General features: G+C 42.0%; 1 protein-coding gene and 1 non-coding gene across 6 annotated transcripts in view; one reads left to right on the top strand and one right to left on the bottom strand.

The window, feature by feature from the left end:
• Positions 1-8756: 8756 nt before the first annotated feature.
• Trnas-aga49 (transfer RNA serine (anticodon AGA) 49) lies at positions 8757-8837 on the bottom strand. Its single transcript has one exon. It is a non-coding gene; the product is annotated as a tRNA-Ser (tRNA).
• A 2068-nt stretch (positions 8838-10905) lies between these two features.
• Efhb (EF hand domain family, member B) overlaps positions 10906-25113 on the top strand; it is a 71314-nt gene continuing 57106 nt past the window's right edge. The window contains exons 1-6 of one of the 5 annotated variants that reach the window (XM_039083162.1): positions 13493-13629; positions 17272-17374; positions 19653-19715; positions 20797-20940; positions 22547-22727; positions 23954-24064. In XM_039083162.1, the coding sequence (XP_038939090.1) occupies positions 20800-20940; positions 22547-22727; positions 23954-24064 (433 nt within the window). In that variant the 5' untranslated portion in view covers positions 13493-13629; positions 17272-17374; positions 19653-19715; positions 20797-20799. Of the gene's footprint in view, positions 11364-12431; positions 13630-17271; positions 17382-19652; positions 19716-20796; positions 20941-22546; positions 22728-23953; positions 24065-25113 lie in introns of those variants that run through there. The other 4 variants (XM_039083161.1, XM_063266839.1, XM_063266838.1 and 1 more) reach the window with 4 other exon arrangements.

Raw genomic sequence — 25113 nt, 5'->3', positions numbered from 1 at the left:
GCTCCCCCACCCACGCACTCTCTCCCACCTCCTCACCCTGGCATTCCCCTATACTGGGGCATCCAGCCTTCACAGGACCAAGGGCCTCTCCTCTGATTGATGCTGACAAGATCAGAAGATATTGTTTAAAGTTTTATAATACCTGTTGCACAATACCTTGTCCTTGAGGATTATAAGGAATCCCAGTAATATGGGTAATATTAAATTGTCAATAAAACATCTCAAATGCTTGACTGCAATAGACAATTTCATTACCTGTTTTAATCTGATTTGGAACATCAACCATAGAGAAACAATTTAGGCAATGAGTAATTACACTTTTAGTTGCTTCTCCTGTTAAAACAGTTGCAACTAGAAAGCCTGAAAAGGTGTCAATAGTTGGTCACATGTACATATTTTAATTTTCCAGAATCAGAAATATGAGTAACATCTATTTGCTATAATTGATTAGGTATAAGCCCTAGAGGATCAATACCATTATGTGGTATAGGAAGAAACTGAAGATGCCGAGGATAAATATTTACAATTTGACTTGTACATTCTCTAGAAATACCAAATCATTGTTGTAAGCTATTACTATTTTGATGATGTAAAGAATGAGATTATAATCTTCCTAGTATACAAATCTGCTGTGGCACCACCCAAATTCAGTATGAGCTCTTAAATATCCTATAAAGTTAAAAACAGTACATTCTCTTAAATTGAGTTGTATTTGCATAAATAATTGCAAAATTTGAGAATTAGCAGTATCTAAAAAAGGAACAATTTCAAGCAATTGCAAACCATAAGCAATATATTATCTCTCGGTATACAAATTGAAAGCTTCATTTTTCAACATTTCAAAAACAGTGGCTACAGCACATAATTCAATAATCTGTGTTGAAGCAGGGGGAAACTCAAGAGAATGGACATGTGATCCAATTACATGTGCTGCCTTCTCATTAGATGAGCCATCTATAAACACAGTAAGTGCATTTTATATGCATGTGTAAATCTACAAAAATACAAAAAACATGCCTAGAGGCAAACTGAAACAACTTGTCTTTTGGATGATTATCAATTTTGCCTGAAAATTTTGCACATGTGGTAGGCCAAATATCAGTATTCTGCAATAACCAATTTAATTGTTGTCTATCCTACAATTCTGTGGTAAAACCCCTTCAGAGGGATCAGCTAATAAAATACCATCCATATAATGAATAATACACACTGGAAGATTCACAGTCCTAACTTCTTGTAACGAAGAAGCGATACATTTTTTACATAATGTAGGGCTATTAGACATTCCTTTGCAAAACTTTTCAATGATATCACTTTATGGGCTCTCCAAAATTACAAGCAAGCTCACTAAATGCAAACCTTTTGCAACCACCAGGATGTAAAGAAACAGTATAAAAACAATCCTTCAAATCCATAATAATTCTATATGCATATCCTGAAATGGCAACTGGAGTAAGCAAGCCAAGTTGTAATGCTCTCACAAGTTCCATAGCCTCATCAACCATTAACAAATCCTGCAACAATCTCTAACTGATTGATTTTTTTTCTTAATTACAAATATGTGTGAGTTAGAATCCTGAGTTCGTGATTGAACTACAAACTGCAGCCAATGGAACACTGTCAGTTTAGCCGCAATCTTCAAGTTTCCCTTGTAACACCAGAGCACAACCACAACTTTGGAAAGCAAGACTCAACCTCCAACAAACAAAACAGTCTTTCCAAAATCAATACCAAATGCCTCACCCTCATGCTAAGTTTGACTATCAGTTCCTGCACACGAACAGAGAACAATGCAGCCTTCAAAACCACACCAAAGAGACACCACCCTAAATGCTATCTTTTATAAGTCTGGTTTCAACCAGAGCTCCCAGGGCCTAAACTACTATCCAAAGACTACACATGGACAGACCCATGGCTCCAGCTGCATATGTAGCACAGGATGGGCTTGTTGGGCATTAATGGGAGGAGAAGCCCTTGGTCTTGACAAGGCTGGATCCCCCAGTGCAGGGAAATGTCAGGTGGGGTGGGAAGGGGGAACACCTCATAGAAGAAGGTGAGCGGGGCGGGATAGGGGGCTTATGGCTGGGAAACTGGGAAAGGGAATAACTTTTGAAATGGAAATAAAAAGTATCCAATAAAAAATATTGTACAAGGAAAAAAAATAAAGTATATACTGTTGAGGTAGAAATCTTGGCCTGCACCCGGACAAAGCACACCAAGCCAACATGGTTCCACGTGGAAAGGTTTAATGAGAGAAGAAGAGTAGAAGGGGGAATAAGTAAAAGAGGCCAGCCATGGGCATGTGGAGGGAAGGGGGTTGGGGTGGGGAGAGAAGGGACAGGGACAGAGAGGGCATGAGAGCAGAGAAGAGAAGAGAAGAATAAGAGAGTGAGGAGGGGCAAGCAACCCCTTATATAGTGTCAGGTACAGCTGGCTGTTGCCAGGCAACTGTGAGGGTGGAGCTTAGACAGAATACCAACATATACTATACTATATAACATAACAATATAAAGTAAAATGATAGCATATACTATCTTTTTTTTTTCAAATTCAAAAGAAAAGTCTGGTTTGTAGGACAAGAATTACACAAAATATTACCCAATTTAGAGGTATCTTTAGAGACCTGTTTCCCTGGGTTGGCTCATGTCACATGTTGTTGTCTAGAATGACTCCGACCTTGAGTTACAAGTTTTAATCGAGCTTTCTGTTATCAATGTTAGAAATTTTTAGTCATATCCAATAACTTATAAGCCAATACTCTATATACAAGACATGCAGGAAATACTTATACTTTTTAAACCAGTCAGAAACAGAAATGAAGTGGCTACACACATCTTATATATTTAGACCAAACACAATTTTCTTACTTTTTCTAGATGTAATTTCAAGAGGAGCACCTTGTTACCTGCTAAACCCATTAATCACAGTCAGAGATTTTTCTAGGAGAAACAGCCCTCAGCTTCCTTACCATAGAAGCAGAGTAGCAGCTGGCCCCTTTAAGAGCGGCTTGTGCAAACAATCAGCCTCTGGCAGGGTTTCTCCAGCCATGCTAGACTCCTTGCTACAGGTGCAGGGCTCCGAAGGCCGATTGAGACTGCCCCCCTCCCCCCTTTGAAACTTGTTAAAACTAAATCAAGGGGTGAACAACCAGCAGATAGTTTTAACCATTTTTTCTTTTGAACATGAAACGCAGAGCAACAATCAATCAAACAACAAAATGAAAACACAGACAAGGACAGATTGGTGCACCAAGGACAGACAATAGACACAGAGGGAAAAGAACTAGATATCCCACCAAAGGGACCACAAACCAGAATGTAAGCATTCCTCCAGTAGGAGCCAGAGGAAGCAGGATGTCTGTCGACCTCCTCCTGTCCCTAGAAGGGCTCTGAAATAGATTACATGTGTTTTCCTTCGCCTTGGCCAAAGCATCTCCAGAAAGGCGGGGAGGACTGCTTTTCTCAAACCCATTCTCACTCTCAAGTTGAGAGACTAAACTATCTCTAATTGAGATACAGAGACTTGAAGCATCTATGAGAATTATCCTCGCTCCTCTAGATTTTTAGCATATCTCTAAACCCATACACAGAAAGCATTTTACCAGTACCCTGTCCCTTTTTACAAGGTTTATTTACTGCTGGCCTGTAGAGGGCCGCAATAACATTCGCCACCACAAGATGGCTCTGGCTTCCACTGTGCCCCACGTGGAAAGCCGGGATAGCTTTGCCATTACAAGATGGCGCTGGCTTCCGCCGCGCCAGCCGACTTCCTTTCAGGAAGTTAACTGTGTGCGCATGTGTAAGAGTGCCTTCGTGCCAGGTCTTTGCCCACTCTGGGGCGTGCCTAATGAGATCATGGGTAAGCGACCAATCAGGTGTGGATGCGCCGTGTTAGGGTGTATATAAGCCGCGCCATGCCGGCGCCCCCGGCCCTCTCTTTAACATTTAATAAACGTTTTAGCTGCAGTAGGATTCGTGTGTCCCTGCGTGTTCTTGCTGGCGAGATAGCGCGGGACACTGGCCCACGTCTTCCTTCGCACATGCTTTCAATTCCTGTGGTGTCCTTCACTGTCACTTACTGGAGCTCCAATATCGAGGTACCATTTGACCAAGCCGGCTCATTCAGTCAACAGGTTCTCCAGGGCAGGAGTGAGGATTAAAAAGAGAAAAGATGATTATATAACATTATAACATGACTCCAGGCAGTTTTGATTTTCTTCTATGATTTTGTTGAAAATATTCTCTGTTCCTTGGAGTTGGAACACCTTACATTGTTGGATTCCTATAATTCTTAGGTTTGGTCTTTTCAATGTGTCCTGGATTTTCTGATCTTTTGGGTTAGGAGTTTTTTACACTTTGTATTTTTTTTTTGACTGTTATGTCAAAATCTTCTGTGGCATCTTCTATGCCTGAGATTCTTTCTTCTATCTTTTGTATTTTGTTGGCCATCCTTGCATCTGTCGCTTCTGATCTCTTCCCTAGGTTTTCCATTTCCAGGGTTGCTTCCATTTGGGATTTCTTTTGTTTCTAGTTCCATTTTTAGGTCTTGAACCACTTCGTTCAATTCCTTCATCTGTTTTATTTTGTTTTCATGTACTTATTTAAGGGGTTTATGTGTTTCCTCTTTAAGGGCTTCTACGTGTTTGTCTGTGTTTTCCTGTATTTCTTCCAGTGAGTTATTTATAGTAAAAGTCTCTGTTATCATGAGATGGGTTTTTAGATCAGCAGCATGGTTTTCTGCTGTGTTGAGGTATCCAGGGCTTGCTATGGTGGGAGAACTGGGTTCTGATGGTGCCAAGTAGTATTGGTTTCCATCGCTTATATTCTTGTGCTTGCCTCTTGCTGTCTGGTTATCTCGTGCTAACTGGCCCGTGTTTCTCTGTCTGGAGCCTGTCTTGGTAGCTGTGGGGTTGGAAGAGGGGTAGACACGCAAAGCTGCCCTGGCCTTTTTAGAAAATCTTTAATTCTTTTTTTCCTTTACCTTTTGGCCTGTTTTTCATTCAGTAGAGTTGGTCAGTTCCCATGAGTTTACAAGCTCTCTGTTATTGTTGAAATCCAGCTTTAGTCACAGTAATCTGATAGAAAGCAGGGAGTTATCTCCATTCTTTTGTATTTGTTGAGGGTTATTTTGTGTCTGAGTATGTGGTCAATTTTGGAGAACATTCCATGAGGTGCAGAAGAAAGTGTATTATTATGTTTTAGTGAAATAGTCGTCAAACATCTATAGCAGAATTTTAACAGAGTTAAAATTTTCTTCAGGATGAATTCCAGAGTGATGGCACATAGGCTTTGAAGTAGCCTTTTAAAAATAGTCAGTGGTTGTTATCTGAAGTTTATGGAATTACTCTTCTGAAATATTCATAGAGCCTTTGCATAATGTAGTCCTCAGACATACTTGGCAAATCAGGAAGTCTTGTATGGCTGAGAATTGCTTAGGTAATGTTTCCCTTAACAACTCCTAGATCAGATTAGAGATTTTGGTATGTGGAAAATAGACATACTAAAAGTGCCTTTTGTATAACAATAGTCTCTGTAAAGCAGGTTTGGAATTTGGTCCTTCAGAGTCTGATACCTGCTACTAAGAAGCCTAACTTCATCCTGCAGTGTCTCCAAAACACCGAGAAATATGTTATTGGTTTATATAAGTCAGTTAACTCCAGCATTTCTGTGTTTAGTTTCTACCTGGATGACTTGCTCATTGGTGAGAACAGAATATCAAAGTCTTCCACGGTCAGTGTGTGAGGGTCAATATGTAACTTAAGCGACAGTAGTGTTCCTTTTTTGTTTCCCATCCTCCCTCTCTCCTCCCTCCTCCCCTCTATCTTCCTTTCTATCTCCCTTTCTTCTTCTCCTTTGTCGTTCTTGTCGCTTCTTCCTCCTCCCTTCCTTCTTTAAAAACATCTCCTAGAATCTTCTATGTAAACCACACCAGACTCAAACTCATTAAAAATCCTCCTGCCTCTGCTTCCCAAGTGCTGAGACTAAAGGCGTGCATCATCATGTCCAGCAGTTTCATTTCCTTTAAGTATGTAGCGTTCGTTCCTTTCTCTTCTGACAAGTTTTGGTTTGAAGTCTATTTTGTTAGATATTACAATCTAACTAATTAACAAATATTAAAATACAACACCAGCTTGCTTTCTGGAATATTTTCTTGGAATATTTTTTTTTCCAACCCTTTACCCTGAGGTAATGTTTATCCTTCATGTTGAGGTAAGCTTCTTGAATGCGTTCTGCTTTCACATTCTGTTACTCCCTGTTTTTTTATTGGAGAATGGAGACCATTGATATTGAGAGATATCAATGACCAATGACTGATAATTTCTTTTATTTTGGTGTGTGTGTATTTCTCTTCTTTTGATTTTGTTAAAGAATTTCTTTTTTTTTTAAAGGTTTATTTTATGTATTTGAGTACACTGTAGCTGTCTTCAGACACACCAGAAGAGGGCATCAGATCTCATTACAGATGGTTGTGAGCCACCATGTGGTTGCTGGGAATTGAACTCAGGACCTCTGGGAGAGCAGTCAGTGCTCTAACCACTGAGCCATGTCTCCAGCCCCCTCTTTTGATTTTGTTAATCTAGGATTGTTTCTTTATTGTATTTTCATGACTATAGTTATACTCCTTATGTTGGAGTTTTCCTTTTAGCACCTTCTGTAGGGTTAAATTTGTATATAAATATTGTTTAAATTTGGCTTTATCATGGAATATTTTTTTTCTTACTGGTTTTGAAGACAGAGTCTCTAGGGCTCTGGCTATCTTTTTTTTTTTTTTTTTTTTTTACTTTTTTTTGGAGCAGCTGGGGACCGAACCCAGGGCTCTGGCTATCTTGGAACTCATTCTGTAGTCCACGCTGGCGTCATACAGATCTGTTTGTCTCTGTCTCCTGAGCACTGGATTTAAAGGCATGCACTGGCACCACTCAGCTACCATGGAATATAATTTTATCCATCTATGGTTAATGAAAGTTTGGGTCAGTATCTTAGCTATCATCTGTGGTCTCTCATCTGAGTCTGCAGCACATCTGTCCAGGCCCTTCTGGCTTTTAGAGTGTGTGTTTGTGGTTCTGTTGCTGTGAAGAGAAATCATGACCATGGCAACTCTTCTAAAGGAAAATATTTAATTGAGCTGGCCTACAGATCACAGGTTCATCATAGCATCATTATCAGCATAGCAGGCAACATGGCAGCATGCAGGCAGAACATGGTGCTGGAGAAGGATCTGAGAGAGTTCTACATCTTGATGTGAAGGTAGCAGAGGGAGACTGTGTACCATATTGAGCATAACTTGAACATATGAGACCTTGAAGACCTCCCTACCCCCCACAGTGACATACTTACTCTAACAAGGTCATTATCTCCTTATAGTGCTACTCCCTGTGGGTCAAGCATTCAAACATGTAGGGGCTATTTTTGGTCTATTTTATTGAGTTCTTAATACTTCTATCTCCCTTTTACCCTTATTCCACCCTAATTCCTCCCAACCCCTCAATACTATAGGAGAGAAAGAAGGTTAGAAAGGGTATATCTCTATAGGCTACTTCCTGTTTATTAGAAGTGTTCAGTCCTCGAGGCAAGTTCAACCTTCGTCATCAGGATCGCTCCAATTTCTCCTCATCTCTTTGCTCTCAAACACTTGGCAAACCACAATAGCAACCAGAAGCAGCAGTGGGGAGCAGCAGCTGCCTTCAGGGTTCTAGCATTTGTACTCTCTCCAGAGTCTCCAGAATTTAACTATCTGCAGCTGGCAAAGATTATGCCCCTGCTAGGGCTCAAGGCAAATCATAATCACCTGCTGCGAATCAGCCTTTTATTTTACACCTGGAATTGAAACAAAAACATATTGACATAACGTATCTTGAGTTTTTAAAGAAACCAAAACTCTCATTACACAAATACATGAGTCTATGACGGCCATCCCTATTAAACCTTCAGAGTCTCCATTGAACAGTCAGGTATAATTCTAATAGGTCGAATATATTACTTTGTCTTTATCCCTTTCAGCTTTCAATACTCTTTCTTTGTTCTATACGTTTTAAGGAGACTTTCTTTTCTGGTCCAATTTATTCGATGTTCTTTAAGCTTCTTGTATCTTTATAGGTATCCTTTTCTTTGTTAGGGAATTTTTCCTCTGTGATTTTTTTGAAAATATTTTCTGGGCTTTTAAGCTGGGATTCTTCTCTTTCTACTATTCCTATAGGTTTGTTTCACCTTTTCATAGTAGCCCAGATTTCCTGGATGTTTTGTGTCAGGAGATTTTTAGATTTAAATGGTCTTATTTGATCAGTGTATTTCTTCTATTGTATCTTCGATGGCCGAGATTCTCTATTCTATCTCTGTATTCTGTTGGTAAAGCTCACCTGTGTATATAGTTTCTGTTCAAATTCCTAAAATTTTAATCTCCTGAGTTCTCTGAGTTTTGGTGTTCTTTATTGATTCTATTTCCTTTTTCAGGGATTGAATAGCTTTATTTATTTTCTTCTACTGTTTGTGTTTTCCTGGAGTTCCCTAAGAGATTTATTAATTTACTCTTTAAGAACCTCTACCATATTCATATACAGTTTTAGATTTTTCTTCTTGTGCTATAGCTGCATTGATATCTCCAGGCTCTGCTGTGGTAGGAGAGCTGGCTCTGGTGGAAACATACTGGCCCGGCTGACATTGTGTTTTTACAATGGCTTCTAGGCATCTGGAAGTGGGATAATTACAGGATGAGGTGCTAATTTCTTTTTTTTTTTTTTTTTTTTTTTTGGTTCTTTTTTTCGGAGCTGGGGATCGAACCCAGGGCCTTGCGCTTTCTAGGCAAGCGCTCTACCACTGAGCTAAATCCCCAACCCCGAGGTGCTAATTTCTTGATTTGTTTTGGTTGGGTATGTGTTTTGGTCCTTGTTTTTTGTTTCCCCTCTGGATTTTTGGGGCGTATGATGGTTGTGTGTTGTCTGCTAGTAAATATCATTTGGACAACAAAGGAGGCTGACTTTAAGATTCCCTGCTGTACCTTTACAGGTTGTTATGAATGTTCTTAAGGGATGGATGTGTACAGGGCTTTGTATGTTTAGGCGGGCAATTATATCTTATCAATTGGGTCAAAGGTTGTTGTGTTGTGTGTTCTTTCATGTAGCGATTTAAGTGTAAGAAAGAGTGGGGCTGCTAGAGACATTGGGCTGCTACGGAAATGAGATGTGTGCTTCTGGCAAGATATCTACCAGGTATCATGGGGCATTGTGGTGTAGACCTAGTGGGGGATTAAATGACAATGATTTAGTTTTATGTTTCTACGACTACAGATAAAGCTGCCTTTGAACTTGCAATTGTCCTGTCTCTCTTCCGAGTGCTCTGACTACAGGCTTGCGTCACTATGCCTAAACCTCAAACTTTAACATACACTTTTGTCTGTAAGGTCTTTGAGCTGTTTCTATAAGAAAAAGATATTTCTATATTATTTAGGTATTTTACATTTTTAAAAATTTTAAAAATTTTTAAATTTTAAATTTTAAATTTTAATTTTAAAAATTTTTAGGTATAGAATTTAGGTATTTTAATTTTTTTAAATTATATTTCCATTTGCTTGGTGGTGGGGGTGGAGATCAGAGAAGAACTCTAACGAGGGAGTCAATATATGAGCCTTGGTGACTGAACTGAGATTGTCAGGTTTGGCGAAGGTGCTTTCCACTGAGCAATCTGGCCCTTCAAGTCATTCTTTAGAGCTGGAGATTTTCCTCAGTAGAAGAGAGGTTACCTGTCATGCCTGAGGTTCAGGATCGATGCACAATGTCAATGGTAGGGAGAATGGGTGTTTATGTGTGATGTGTGTGTGTGTATTTCAGTTAGGGTTTTACTGCTGTGAACAGACACCATGACCAAAGCAACTCTTATAAAGGACATTTATTTGGGGCCGACTTACAGGCTCAGAGGTTCAGTCCTTTATCATCAAGGCAGGAGCTTAGCTGTATCCAGGCAGGCATGGTGCAGGAAGAGCTGAGAGTTCTACATTTTCATCTGAAGGCAGCTAGCCCACACCCCCAGTGACACGCCTACTTCAACCGGGCCACACTTCCAAATAGTGCCACTCCCTGAGCCAAGCACGTACAAACCATCACATTCCACTCCCTAACCCCCATAGGCTTGTTCAAACACAGGAGCCTATGGGGGCTATATCTAGCCATAGCATAATAAAAAGTACATTTAGTCCAATTTCCAAAGTCCTCATTTTCTATTCTATAGCAGCCTCAGCAATGGTAAAAGTCTAAACTTCAAAGTCTCTTCTGAGATCCATCCAATCGCTTTACTGTAATCCCCAAAGCAAGACAGGAAACCACCTGGGCAAACTTTAAACTCGGCATCTCCATGTCTGATGTCAAAGCAGTTTTCAGATCTTCAACTCCTTTTTCATCGTTGTTGACTGCAACAAACTTCTCTTCCTGGGCTGTTTCCACTCCCTGTTAGCAACTTTCCTCAGCAGATAGCCTATGGCTCTGGTATCTTGAAAATCTTGGGGTCTCCAAGTTAGTTTCAGTGTTACAGCTTATTGTTTCAATGTTTGAGATGGCTCCTCCAAAGGGTTGGTGTCACTTCTCAAGCTCTGCCCTCTGTAGCCCTCTAACCTTAGGTTGATCCACTCCACCCCCATTGCTGTTCTTGGTGATCAGCCCATGGTACTGGCATCTCCCATGTGGTGGGGTCTTCCTCTGCACCTAGACTTCATCAATAGTCTCTGATAGCTGTCTTCATGGTGCCAAGACTCAAATCCTTTGCACGACCCCTTCAGTTCTGGGATGTGAACAACAGCTAAGGCTACACCTTCACCAGTGGCCTCTCACAATGCCAAGCCTCAGCTGCATTCATGACTCCTTTATGTCTTCAAAATCAGTACTGCCTGGGTGACATATTAACAAGTACAGCTGCAGCACAAGGTACAACGGTGGCTATCGCTGGAACACAGTTGCTTTGTGCTCTCAGAAAATACCTCCCAGAAGATTTCACCTCAGTCATGCTGGTCTCTTCTTAATCACCTCTAACTTCTTAGCTCCAGCTGACCAGCATCAATTTTCCCAGCAGTCCCCTCTATTTTTCACTCTAAAGCCAGAGCTGCCGAGTTCTGCTGCTTTCTGGGGCTGGAACATGGCTCCCTTTATTCCGTTACCAGCTTTCTGTTTTCCAACTCCCTCTCTGCCTAAGCTTGGCTTTTCTGAAACTTTGCTCCATAGATTGACCTTGAACTCGAGAGACCAGCATGTGTGTCTCCTAAACACTGGGGTTAAAGGTGTAGACCAACAAGCATCAATTTAAATTTTTCTTCACCTAGAACATGTTCTAGGCTGTCCTGGAACTCAGAGGTCTTCCTGTCTTTGCCATGTGGGATTAAAGGTATGTACCACCCGTGCCTGGATCTAAATTTAGCTGTGTAGGATCTTGCCCCAAAGTCCCACTGCCTTAATTTGTGATTTCCTTGAACACAGGATTCAGCTCCATTTTACTTCCTGGTGCCCCTTCGATCTGCAAAGATATATTTTGTATTTTTCCACTTCTCAGCTTGCTATGCTTGTTTAAAATGCTCTTCATGAGACTTAACCAGAGAAGAAAGTCTATGACAGGCATTTCTGAGACTTTCTTCGTTAATGTAATTAATCTGAGTCTCTTCACCTTAGCCTTAGGCAGACTCTTCAAACAAGGACAAAAAGTAGCCACATTCTTCCCCAAAACACCACAAAAATAGTCTCTAGGCTGCATATTGGAATTCTCTACTGAAACCTATATGATTCAAATCACTCTTGAGTAACAAAGTCTTCCATAGGATAGCCCATTCTGAGACAGGGTTTAACTAAGTGGCCTTTGCTGGCCTGGAGCTCCTTTGTAGACCAGGTTAGCCTGGAACTCACAGAGATCCTCTTGTCTTTCTGCCTCTGAATGCTGAAATTATAGGAATGAGATAATAGCTCTGCCCACTCCAGATTCTTTAGCATTAAAATAACTCCAAGCGCTGTGGGCAAGGAAAGACCTAGAAGGAATGGTCTCCTCAAGATGATTTTCTTTCAGACCACCAGTGAAGATGCTGATGGCCATCAGAACTGAATCAGTCTCTGGGTGTCCGTATCTCCTTCCCTTCCTCTTTCCCTGTTTCTTTTACCTCAGGCTGGCATTGGACGCGTGGCTATCCTCCTGCTTCAACCTCCTGAGTTCTGCAACTACACTATGCCTCACTTAGTCTACTAAAACTTTACATATGAGTACACAACTGGGAAACGGAAGAGAACTTGGCAAACATCAGGTTTAGTATCCATCTGAATGTGTGAGGGAGAATTTAGGGATTGGGGTGAGCACAGATACTGAGGAGATGGCTTAGCCATGGAAAGCTTTCTCCAGGGCCCACAACTATCTGACTTTTATGACTTCTGCACCCTCTCTCTCTTTCTTCTTTCTCTCTCTCTCTCTCTCTCTCTCTCTCTCTCTCTCTCACACACACACACACACACACACACACACACACACACACACACACACACAAATGAAAATAATATTGAGAGAGAGAGAGAGAGAGGTAGAACGAGCGAGGGGGCAGAGGAGAGAAAGAGACAGAGAGACTGAGACAGAAAGGGAGCGCGAAACAAAACCGGGAATCTGGGGAAGGAGTGAAACCTACAGAGCGACTGCCAATGAGAGATGGGTGGGGCGGGTTACGGGAAGAATTGCTCGCCAAGCCCCGCCCCAAGTCTGTTTCCCAGGTAACGGGGTAAACAGACTCCATCTACTCTCCGGCAGGAAGCAATCTGCAGGGAGTACCGGGAGCATGTGTTCATTTGTGAGATTGGGATCCCCCAAAGCTTTGCAAACTTCAGATTCTCCATTAGAGATGAGTTCCCTGAGAAGGACGAGAGCACCTGAAATCTCGGAACTTGGACTCACCCAAGAACAAAAGGACGATATAAGAGACAGAGTAGGTAGGGAATCAAAATCTCCCACAGAGCTGGGGTTCGAATTGAGACTAGAACAAGATCGAAGATGGAGGGAGAGGATGGCATCATCAGAACCAAAATCGCCACCTTACCATGCACTTGGAGTAGGATTAGAAAGACAGACTATTTCTGCGACGCCCACAGAGATGGGTAATTTAGGACTTCACAAGGGCTCTGCTTTCCAAGGATCAAAACCTCTGGGTATGTTACCAGGAAGAGTGGGGTCAGAAAATAAGGGCCTCCCACCTTGCCTTCGCTATGGAGGAACACTACACCCTCCTTTGGGCACAGTCCATGCAAGTCCACAGGCCGCAGGGAGCACAAGGAGGCCTCTTCCCTGTGGTTCTGCCTGGACGGATGCTGTAGTGGAAAAGCAGCCTGTGGGTTTGGAACTGAGAAAAGAACTGGAAAAAGAGCCCACCTGTGTTATGGTGAAACCCTACCCAGAGATACCCCCTAAGGAGGTAGATATTGGGTTGCCACAAACCCAGGATTCAGATGAAGCCAAGAATACAGAGCCTCTGATAGGTTTAGTAAGAGAACCTTATGAGTGTCCAATTGCTCAACAACCAGAAGAGAAAAAGGAGCCTATCAGCACTGAACCCGGAGTGGAACCTCCAGGGAACATCAGACCCATATATTCAGGGAAATTCTTTGATCGAGCGCCTTCTTGGCCAACTGTAAGTCCATGTTATTTGTGTGTGTGTGTGTGTGTGTGTGTGTGTGTGTGTGTGTTTTAGGGTTTCCTCTTGAATTCATGGATAGTCATGTCTTTACAGAGATGATGTGAGACTGGTTTGTTTGTAGACACAAACAGCAGTTTTGTTGGGATTCTGTCTTAGTTAGGGTTGCTATTGTTATGCTAAAACACCATGAGCAAAGGCAAGTTGGAGAGAAAAGGATTTATTCAGCGTATACTTTCACAACACAGTTCCTCATCAGAGGAAGTCAGGATAGGAACTCAGGCAGGACAGAGACCTAGAGGCAGGAGCTGACGTAGGCCATCGACAGTGTTGGTTGCTTATTGACTTGCTCTTCATGGCTTGCTCAGCCTGCTTTCTTATAGAACCCAGGACCATCAGCACAGGGATGGCACCACCCATAATCTGGGATTTCCCCTGAAAAATCACTAATTAAGAAAAATGCCAGGGTTGGGGATTTAGCTCAGTGGTAGAGCGCTTGCCTAGCAAGCACAAGGCCCTGGGTTCGGTCCCCAGCTCCGAAAAAAAGAAAAAAGAAGAAGAAGAAGAAGAAAAAAAAAGAAAAATGCCCTACAGGGTTGCCCACAGTTGAGGTTCCCTCCCCTTTAATGACTCTGGCTTGTGTCAAATTGACATAAAACTAGTCAGCACATATTATTCTTTTGTTTGTTTGTTATTTTTTTTGAAGATTTTTATTTATTTTATGTATGTGAGTACAGTGTAGAGTGAGTACACTGTAGCTGTCTTCAGACACACCAGAAGAAGGTTTTGGATCCCATTACAGATGGTTGTGAGCCACCATGTGGGTACTGGGAATTGAACTCAGGACCTCTGGAAGAGCAGTTGGAGCTCGTAACCACTAAGCCATCTCTCTAGCCCATATTATTCTTCTTAAAAAAGTGTAATTATTATTAATAATGAGGTAATTATATTGCTGCTGTTTTGTGTGAAACAGGGTTTCTCTGGGTAGCCCTGGTTCTCCTGGACAACTCAGAGACCCACATACTTCTGCCTCCAGAGCGCTGGGATTAAAGGCATGAGCCACCACTGCCCAGCAGCAGTGCAAATTCTAACCCCTTTGCTACTGGACTCTGCAGAAATTCCTTAGATGCCTTCTGATTCCCTGCATTCTTTCCTAGGTGTTAGTTTGCTGCTGTTTACACCTTCTCTCCATCTTTGAGTTTTGTTTTCTCTCCACTCCCCATTTCCTCAACCCTCTCGCACAGTGACATTATAAAGATTTCTAACGTTCATTTGGAGAGTAGGGAGAGGCCTTTCTCTCATGTTCATTATTCACTCGGTATTGCCTGTCTTTCAGCGAACTCCTGTAGTCATCACTTGGTTAGGGTTAGGGTTAGGGTTAGGGTTAGGGTTAGGGTTAGGGTTAGGGTTAGGGTTAGGGTTAGGGTCAAGCACTTGGGTGGGCAAGACAGAGAGATTGTCATGAATCCCATGCTAACTTGGACTATCAGGTGAGACCCTGCTCAGAAACCAAAACCAAAACAACCAAACCAAAAATAAAAGGAAGGTGTCAGTCTACAAATCAGCGGAAGACTGACTGCTTGGCATGCAATGAAGGTTTGCATTCTAGCCATCTGCCTTAGTTAGGGTTTTACTGCTGTGCACAGAGACCATGACCAAGGCAACTCTTATAAGGACAACATTTAATTGGGGGTGGCTTACAGGTTCAGAGGCTCAGTCTATTATCATGAAGTTGGATGCATGGCAAGTGTGGTACAGCAGGAGCTGAGCTTCTCCTATCTCTACCCAAAGGCAGTCAGGAGAAGACTGACTTCCAGGCAGCTAGGTCGAGGTCTTAAAGCCCACACCCTCAGTGGCACACTTCCTCAAACAGGGCCACATCTACTCCAGTAAGGCCACACCTCCAGATAGTGCGTCTTCCTGGGCCGAGCGTATTGAAACCACCACAGTCCTGCTGCTTCCACTCCTCCGTGATTTTTGGGTACAGTAAATAAACCACAGGATAACCAAAACTGTCCCTGCTTCACTTGTGTTTTTGAGACGAGGTATTGTGTTATAGAACCCAGACTGTTCTCACACATGCTTCACCCCAAAGAAGAAATTGCTTTGTTGGGGTCCAGGAGTCACCCCCCACAAACTACCCAAACACTGATCCCAGTTAGACACACACCTAAGACTGATCGATCTAAGCTGTTGCTCAGAATTTGGGGGGCTAAGGCTACAACCCCGAACATTTTTCTTATAGAGGCTAAAACCACAAAGCCCACAATGAGCTCATATGCAAGCACTGAAAGTGCTGCCCGGTGGTCAGCCCTGACTCTCGCCACTTTAGACATAATAGTTCATATTAACGTCCAATTTGACGGCTTCTGCATGAAGCTTATAGTTGTGGAATTTCTTAAGATTAACAAATCTCCTAACATACAGAGCACAACAGGTGTGTGGTCAGCATGACCCGGAACTCAGTCAAGTTATTTCTCTGCACCAATGACTGGTGGCCATATTACAGCAACAATAGGAAATAGCTGGCAGCTATGGAGCAAAATGGCTGCTATTATACCAGGGAGGTCCGACCTCAACAACTTTGTTTCTTTTGAGACAAGATCTGTTTATGTATTTCAGGCTGGCCTTGAACTCTCCATCCTCTTGAACTAGGGTCGTCAGAACTCAGAGCTAGATGGGACTAGGATTGTTCAGTGAAGAGATTTTTTTTTTTTTTATTTTCAAGACGAAGTTTTTCCGTGTAGCTTTGCCTGTCCTGGACCAGGGTAGCCTTGAATTCAAAGATTTGCTTGCCTCTACCTCCTGAGTTCTGGGACTAAAGGTATGTGCTACAACCACCCAATTAAGAGGATTTTTATTGTTTATGTTTGAGACAGGCTTCTATATAGTCCAGGATGATCTTGAACTCCAATCCTCCTGTTTCAGCCTTAAATCTCTTTTGCTTCAGGGACCCTGAGGCATTCTGTGCTTAAGTTCAAAGATAAAACTCTACCAAGGAGCATATATGAATCCTGCAGAGTTTTGTCTGGGTGCAATGGACTTTTGTTCCCCTTGGTTCTGCGTTTGTCCTTTTGAACTGTCTTGAACCACTCTGCTTTCTGGTTTGCCAGCAGATTACCCCAGCCACTGCTTCTCCTCTTGGGTGTGCTTGTTCTTATTTCTGGATTAGTTCTGTGGTTTACGGCTTCTGATCTGGTCTCAAACACATGTATTCTGGCCGTTGGCTTCTGTGCTGACTATGCCAAATTGACACAAGCTACAATTATCTGAAAGGAGGGAACCTCAATTTAAAGATGCAACTGTAAGGCATTTTCTTAGATAGTGATTGATGGCAGAGGGCCCAACCCATGGCCTCTCCTTCAGCTCCTGCCTCCATGTTCCTGACCTGTTTGAGTTCCTGTCCTGATTTCTTGGATAATGATCAGCAATAAGGAAGTATAAATGGAAATAAACTCTGCAACTTGTTTTTTGGTCATGCTGTTTCACTGAAGCAACAAAACCATAACAAAGACAGCCTCCAAAGAGCATGGTTCTAAAATGTCTACTTCTCCCACCTCCCACTCTTCCAACACAATTTATCCTTCCTTCCTTTCTTTTTCTATTTTACTTTTACTTTTTAATGTTTTTTTGAAGCAGAGTCTCATCTTACACTGAAGTGAAGGCTAGCCTGGGACTTGCCTGGAACTCACAGTGATGCTCCTGCTTCAGCCTTCCCAGTTGTCAAGATTATAGTTATGAGGTACCATGTAAGCATCTCTCTCTCTCTCTCTCTCTCCCCCGCTTGCCCTTCTATCCCTCTCTTCCTCTCTCTGTAGCTCATGATAACTTCAAATTGGTGAGCTTTCTGCCTTAGCTTCTTGGAGTGTCAAAGAGACAGTGACTAGTTGGGTGATGTCTTAGGGTTTCATTGCTGTAAAGAGACACCGTGACAAAGGCAAATCTTATAAAAATGTTAATTGGGGCTTGCAGTGTCAGAGGTTCAGTCCATTGTCGTCATGGAAGAAAGCTTGGCAGTGTGCAAGCAGACATGGCGCTGGAGGAGCTGAGAGTTCTGCACGTTGATCATAAGGCAGCCAGAGGAGCTTGAGCATAAGAAACCCCAAGGCTCATCCCTACAGTGACATATTTCCTCCAACAAGGTTGTACCTACTCCAAACAGGCCATGCTTCCTGGTAATGTCATTCACTGTGGGACAAACATTAAAATACATGAATCTCTGGGGGCCAAACCTATTTGAACCTGTTCAGATGGGGTGGCTCTTGCCTGTGATCCCTGCTTTCAGGAGGCTGAGGCAGGAGGATTGTTGCCACAAATTCGAGCTAGCCTGGATATAGAATGAGAAAGTGTCTCAAAAACGAAAGAAAATGAAGTGAAGCAATAAACAGTTAGCAGTGTTTAAAACATGGCTGATAAAGCCAATAGAGAGCAGAGTTCTCCATCCTTCCGTGAGTTTTCCACAAAATTTCATGCTATACACGGTTATTTCAACATTAAAATTTTTTTCGTTCACTTAGTAATCAAACATTTTACTACAAATGCAAATGTAATGGAGTGTGGCGTCTGGGCCACCACAGAGTTGGGATGTGTGTTTCTGGCATGGAAACCTGCCTCAGGAACTAGATAGGTAGAGAGATGGCTGCCAGGCTCAGAGAGAGGCCTTTGGCAGTGTGGCATGGGATGGAGCAGAGCAGGTGAGACGCTACGCTGACTGAGAATTAAGACATCCAGCAGATATCTTGGTGCACCGTGGTGCCAGACCTAGTGAGGTAAAAGACAACACTACTTTTTTTATGTTTTGCATTTTTACAACAACAAGGTTTTTTTTTTTTTTTTTAAGACAGGGTCTTATGACTCTCGGGCTAGTCTTGGACTTTCTGTGTAGCTGAAGATGACTTTATCTAGTTCTCCTACCTTTCCCTGCTGACATTGCCGGTGTGTACCACCTTGCCTGGCTTGTGCAGCGCTGGTACTCAAACCCAGGACGCACGTCTGACTAACTCTCTACCAACTGAGCTATGTCTCTAAGTCCCTGATCTCTTTATTTGTTTTGAACAAGATTTTGCTGTTGTAACTCCTGCTGGCTTTGAACTCTTGGGAATTCCCCTATCTCAGACTCTGGAGTCTGGGACTATAGGAATGATCCATCATACTTAGTTCCCAATTCTTTCAATTTTTAAAAGTGCGCATTATAGAAATTTTTAAATGTGCACATTATAGAAATATCAGCCACTTTGAAATAGATAAAGGGGATAGATATGTGTTTTGTTTCTGGGAGTACATTCTTTCTAGCTTTGCTATGAGCAAGGGAAGGACAGGTAAAACCCAAGGTACAAGTAAGTGGGCAAAGCCGAGTACTATTGGAATCATTCTCTCTAGGAGCTGGGCTACAAGTGATATGCTAGTAAGGATAAGCATATTTTCTGGGTTTCTGTGAGAGTTTGTTCATTATAGAGGCTGACGCTGGTAGTGTGATTTAGGGACCAACTTGGGCTCCATAAGAAGATCTGTATCTTAAAAAAAACCAAATTTGTTTGAAACACAGAGATGTATTTCATATATTTGGAAATGAAATAGTAAAACAGTGAAAAACGTTAGGATTGTTTGTGGCCAGTCTTGTTAATGCTTGTAATCCCAGCACTAAAGTGGCAGAGGCAGGAGGATTGCCATAAATTTGAGTGAAATCCTGTCACAAAACAGAAAAAAAAGGCCTGTTGACATTGCACACACCTATAATCTCAGCACTAGGGAGGTGGCAGGCAAGGATTAGGAGTTCAAGGCCATCCTGTCCTACAAAGCCAGTTCCAGACCCAAGCAAACCAGAAAAAGAAACAGTGTTTCCAACAAGTAAGCATTTTGTAATGTCACAGAACTACTGGGTGCCTTTCTGCTATTTGTTTACTATCTACTCAATTGTTCCTTTATTTTATTTTAGTAGCATTTGTAGCATTTGAACCACATTCCCGTTCTCTAACAATGCTTCCTTCGCTCTGAAATGATCAATGTCTTTTCCCTTCAAGGCCGGAAAAGTTAAGCCGGTTGGATACAGAGTTGCAAATTGTTTGACTGAAAAGCTTCCCAGGGTGAGCACTTCCCAGCCTTTCTGTTTGTCCGTTAAAAATGAGTGGTAGGAGACTGGACTCGCAGCTTTCCCCATAAAAGAGTGCATACATGTAATGTCAGTTTTGAACCTTTACTATATTTTTTGTGATATCTATTGATTTTGTCCAAGAAAATGAAAATTAAAATATACATATCTTTTAGTTTACCAAAAATTCTAGGATTCAATGTATTTCAGTAGGAATTATGGGAGGTTTGTACAACCTCTATGCTTTCTGGCGGTGGGGTGGGGATGTTTGTTTGACTATATGCCACAGGACTGTGGGTATCCATGGAGGTCAGGAAAGGGCATGGGATTTTTGGAGCTAGAGTGATAGGTGGTTAAATGTGAGCCACTGGTGCAGGGGCGGAGAACCTAACTCAGGGCCCCTGGAAAAGAAGCAAGTGCTCCTGTAACCACCTAGCTTTTGCCAGTCTCCTAAACTATAGTCTTTTTTCTTTTTAAAGATTTATTTATTTATTCCATGAGTACACTGTAGCTGTCTTCAGACGCACCAGAAGAGGGCATCAGATCCCATTACAGATGGCTGTGAGCCACCATGTGGTTGCTGGGATTTGAACTCAGGACCCCTGGAAGAGCAGTCAGTTCAGTGCTCTTAGGCACTGACACATCTCATTTCTCTAGCCCTTTAATTATAGTCTTAAAAGTGTTTTAAAATTAATTGTTATTTTACGTGTATGAGTGCTTTGCTTGTAATTATGACTGTGTACCAGGTGCATACCTGATACCCACAGAGGTCAGAACGAATCATCAACCCTCTCCCCCCCCCCCCCAACTTGAGTTACAGAGTTATGAGCCAACATGTGGGTGCTGGAACTGAGCCTGGGTCCTCTTGCAAGAGCAACAAGTGCTCTTATGTACTGAGCCATCTTGTCAGCCTCTCAAACTATAATATTTAAAGCATTTTATATCTGTTAGTAAACACATTTTAGAGGGTGTGTCCTAGTTTTCGGATGCAGGAAGCCTCCGCTGCCTAGGGAAGCCGAACTGATATATTGAAACTCGAGCTTCATGTTTCTCTTTTCATGTCTCACTTTTCCCAGCTTATGACTCCCCCAGAGGCAAAGAAGTATTTCAACTTCAGATATCCACCTCCGGGAGCAGAAAGAATATTTTATGGCAGAGCAAATGATCCCCAAATCGCACCTTATTTGACACATGGGATGAGACCTAAAGGTTTAGTAACGGTAAACCTTTCTTTTTCTTCCTCTAGTAATCTTTAGTATACCAAGTTAGAAAGTCGCACAAATGAAGGTGTAAGTGAAATTCATAATTCCCCTGGGTGTCTTCCTCACTCTGGCTTCTAAAAACAGTAGTCTTAAGCAATGGCTCGAGTGTGTGAAGGAAGTAACTAAGAGTGTGGGAAGGAAGCAGCAGTTCAAGCCCCAGATTTCACTGATCTTCGATGGAATGAGACTGTGGCATCCCATTGTCCCAGTATAGACAAATGTCATACCTTATTAGCCATTAAGAGAGCAGGGCTGCTCCTCTTGCCCCAAGGCCCTACAGAGAGGGTGTGTGTGTGTGTGTGTGTGTGTGTGTGTGTGTGTGTGTGTGTGTGTGTGTGTGTGCGATATACGTGTAGGCGTGCATGTAGGGACTCAGGACAACTTTGTAGAGCTGATTCTCTCCTTTTTACGTGGGTTCTGGGATTAAAGTTACACTGGCAGGCTCATGTCTCAGTACCTTGCTGATTCATGTCTCGGGTCTTTTTTTTTGTTTTTGAGACAATGTTCCATGCCCAGTATCTATCTATTTTTTTTTTCTTCCTGTCTATCTCTCCCCTGCTCCTCCCCCTTTTTTGTTATTTTTGTTTTTGTTTTTTTGTTTTTGTTGTTTTTTGTTTGAGGCCATGGCTATCCTGGAACTTGCTTTATAGACTAGGAATTTGCCTTGAACTCAGATCCACCTGCCCCTGCCTCCAAAGTTCTGGGATTAAAGGCATGTGGCACCATGCCCATTGCTTTCTATCATTTTAACCTTTTGCTATTCAAAATTTTTATTCTGTAGTCCAGGTTGGCCTCAACCCACCTGCCTCTGATTCCTAAAAGGTGCTGGGATTACAGTACTGTGTCATTAAGTCCAGTCTGGATCGCGTATGTTTGAGAGAGTTGGTGGAAGTGATTTGTGTTCTGTGCTTCTCATACCTGCTGTTCTTGAGTATGTGCGTCAATAATCTGGAAACTGCTTCCATAAGCCTTTTGGCACCACTGTAGGAAAGTTTCGTTTATCTCTGTGTCTGTGTGTATATGTGTGTCAGAGAGAGAGTGTGTGTGTGTGTGTCTGTGTGTGTATCTACCTATGTATCTATGTATCTGTGTATGTATGTCTGTATGTGTATGTATATATGTATGTATTTATGTAGGTAGGTAGGGTATGTATGTTGACCTACCTACCTATTTATCTACTTACTTGATGCTGGGGATAGAACCCGTGGTCCTGTATCTGTTAGGCAAATGCTCTATTGCTGAACTGTATCTCTAGGCCTTTCCCCCTGGCTTTGTGGCTTGCACTTACAGTCTTATGAGAATTCCACTCTCCATCCGGTCTTGCACGCTCTCTGTGGTCTATGCCTGGCTGCAGCTTCAGACCCCCAGGAGCTGGGATACAGTTCTAGCTGAAAGCTCTGCGTCCGCTTTGTTAAATTTTTCCTTACTGATTTTGACTGCACATTAGAAGATGAGCAAAGTTGATGATGATGGGAAAATATAACTTTATATTTTCCTCTCATTAGAATTTTAGTTTCTTTACATATACTTGTTTTGACACATGGACATTGTATAATTTCTTTAGATGAGCTCATTGATAAACCCACAGCCCATTACCACGTTTCAACAGAAAGTTAAAGACAAAAAAGAATCTATATACTTTAGCCATCAACGAGCACCATTGGGAAAATCTCATGATCAAACACCAGGATTGCCTAAAGGAATGGATGTGATCAACACAACATTAGGGACACCAACTATCAGAGGTAATAAAAATAAAGGGCAGGAAGGTGTGGGGAAATATGTCTTATGAAATTGGACTAAATATGTCACTGGTAGATTTTCTGTTGGCAGTGTGAAGGATTGTTAACTATGAAAGATGAACATAGTCTTCACACGTGGTCTGTGGTCTGCTTGGGCCATGCTCTCCTTCTAGCTGGTCCTCTCTGCCTCCTAACTTGCATTTATTTTTGCTTTCAGTTTTCCCCTTTTATTTGAGCCTCTAATTTTTTTCTACTTAGTCTGTATCTTGATATGGTACTTGGAGAGTGATACAAACACAAACACACACACACACACACACTCACACACACACACACACACACGGGGGGTGTGAGGGGGCTGAAGTTCTCCATGTAAAAGTAAAAGGATGGTATCATAGTGGAATCTCTCTTCCTTTCTTCTTATGTTCCTCCCTCCCTCCCTCCCTCCCTCCCTCCCTCCCTCCCTCCCTCCCTCCCTCCCTCCCTTCCTTCCTTCCGTCATTGTCATTTTTTCTTTCTTTTTAGGTTACTTTCTGATACTTACTCTCTATATCAATGGACATAATGATTCACATATCAAAAGAAATATTGTTTCTGTTTGTTTCATTGAATCCAGAAAGCAAAACAGGCCATTATTACCTCCATTGGAACCCTCCGAGAGAAAACTTCCTGGGATTTACTGTGGGTTTATTTTGCTTGCTATCTATCTATCTATCTATCTATCTATCTATCTATCTATCTATCTATCTATTTTTTTCTTTTCTTTTTTTAGGAGCTGGGGACCGAACCCAGGGCCTTGCGCTTGCTAGGCAAGCGCTCTACCACTGAGCTAAATCCCCAACCCCCTTTGCTATTTATTTATCTCGCTTCTCTCTCTCTCTCCTCCCCCTCCTCCTCTTCCTCTTCTCCCTTCCCCTCTCCCTTCTCTTCTCCTCTTCTCTCCTCTCCCTCCCTGCCCCTCTTTTAGGGTAGGTTCACATGTAGCCTAGGCTGGCCTCAAATTCACTATGGTCACCCAGGCCGGCTTTGAAGTCCTGGTCTTTCTCCCTTCACCATGTCTAGCTCGTCTTGTTTTTGCTGATAGATATTTGTTTATATTGGCTATGTGATCTTCTAGGCATTCTGTGTAGCTTATGAACTCATCATACCAAACTTTTCATTGGCTGTAGTTTATATAAACAATAAATAGCCAGGAGTCCTTAATATTGATCTTGTTGATTCTTCTTCAGAGCTGTCTGTTCGTGACGTTGTGAATCCATCAAAATCCTTCGAAGATGTGTTTAAAGAAGGACAGGAAGGACATGATTTGTACACTATCTCTCACAATGATTATTTTGCAGGTAAGTCTTGCTCAGTATAAAGTGGGGCTGAGGATATGAGATCCTCAAATTTGTCAAGAAAAGCACAGAGCATAATGTTCATGAAGTTGGACACCTCATGGATGATGCAGTTGATCCATACATGGCAATTTGCCAGTATTGTAGAACACATAGACAGATGCATCGAATTCTTAAAATAGAGAACTAGTTAGGCATGATAGTAGGTGATTGTAGTCCCAGCTCTTAGGAGGTGGAAGGAAGATTGTGGGTTTGAGGTTAGCATGGTGTACACACCGAAGCTGTATATTTAAAAAGAAGAATGCAGGCGAGCTAACAAGCAAGCAAGCAAGTGCACAGGCCTCTAATCCCAGCACTCTGGAGGCCAAGGAAAACGAATCTCTGTGAGTTCTAGGCCACCCTGAGCTATGTAGTGAGACCCTGCCTCAAAAATATGTAAATGAACAAATACATAAATACATAAATAAATGAATGAAAAGAAATAGTTGAGTATATCGACTCATTGCTATAGTCTCAGCATTCAGGAGCTGAGGTAGGAGGCTGAGGTAGGAGGAGTGTGCCAGAAGTTTGAGGCCACTCTCTCCTACAGAGCAAATTCTAGTTCCTTCTTAGCCAGAGTGAAATCTTGCCTCAAGACCACAAAAACAATAAAATAAATGCAGACATATATATATTATTAAAATGAAAAATCATAGTGAGATGATTCATTGGATAAGGGAGTTAGTTTACCACACAAACCTGACTACCAGCATTTAATCCCCCAAACCTACATAAAACAAAATGAAGCAAAACAAACAAAATACTGATGACCAAAGTTTAATCGCCAGAACCCACATGACACTGTTGAGAGAGCAGAAGATGGAAAGTTGTTTTCTGCCCTCTGCATGTGCACTGTGGTACACTTCCCAACTCACAGGTACAACAATAATAAAGTATGTCAGCTGAGAAAGAGGAAATGTTATGTGGCCTTATTTTATTTAGTGGCTTTTAGCTTTAGAGATTACTATACTTACTAGAATGTCAGCACTACCCCTTACCACGTGTAAGAATCT

This window comes from Rattus norvegicus, chromosome 9 (genome assembly GCF_036323735.1).
Source record: "Rattus norvegicus strain BN/NHsdMcwi chromosome 9, GRCr8, whole genome shotgun sequence".
NCBI classification, from domain to species: Eukaryota; Metazoa; Chordata; class Mammalia; order Rodentia; family Muridae; genus Rattus; species Rattus norvegicus.
This window is presented reverse-complemented; position numbering and strand designations above follow the sequence as displayed.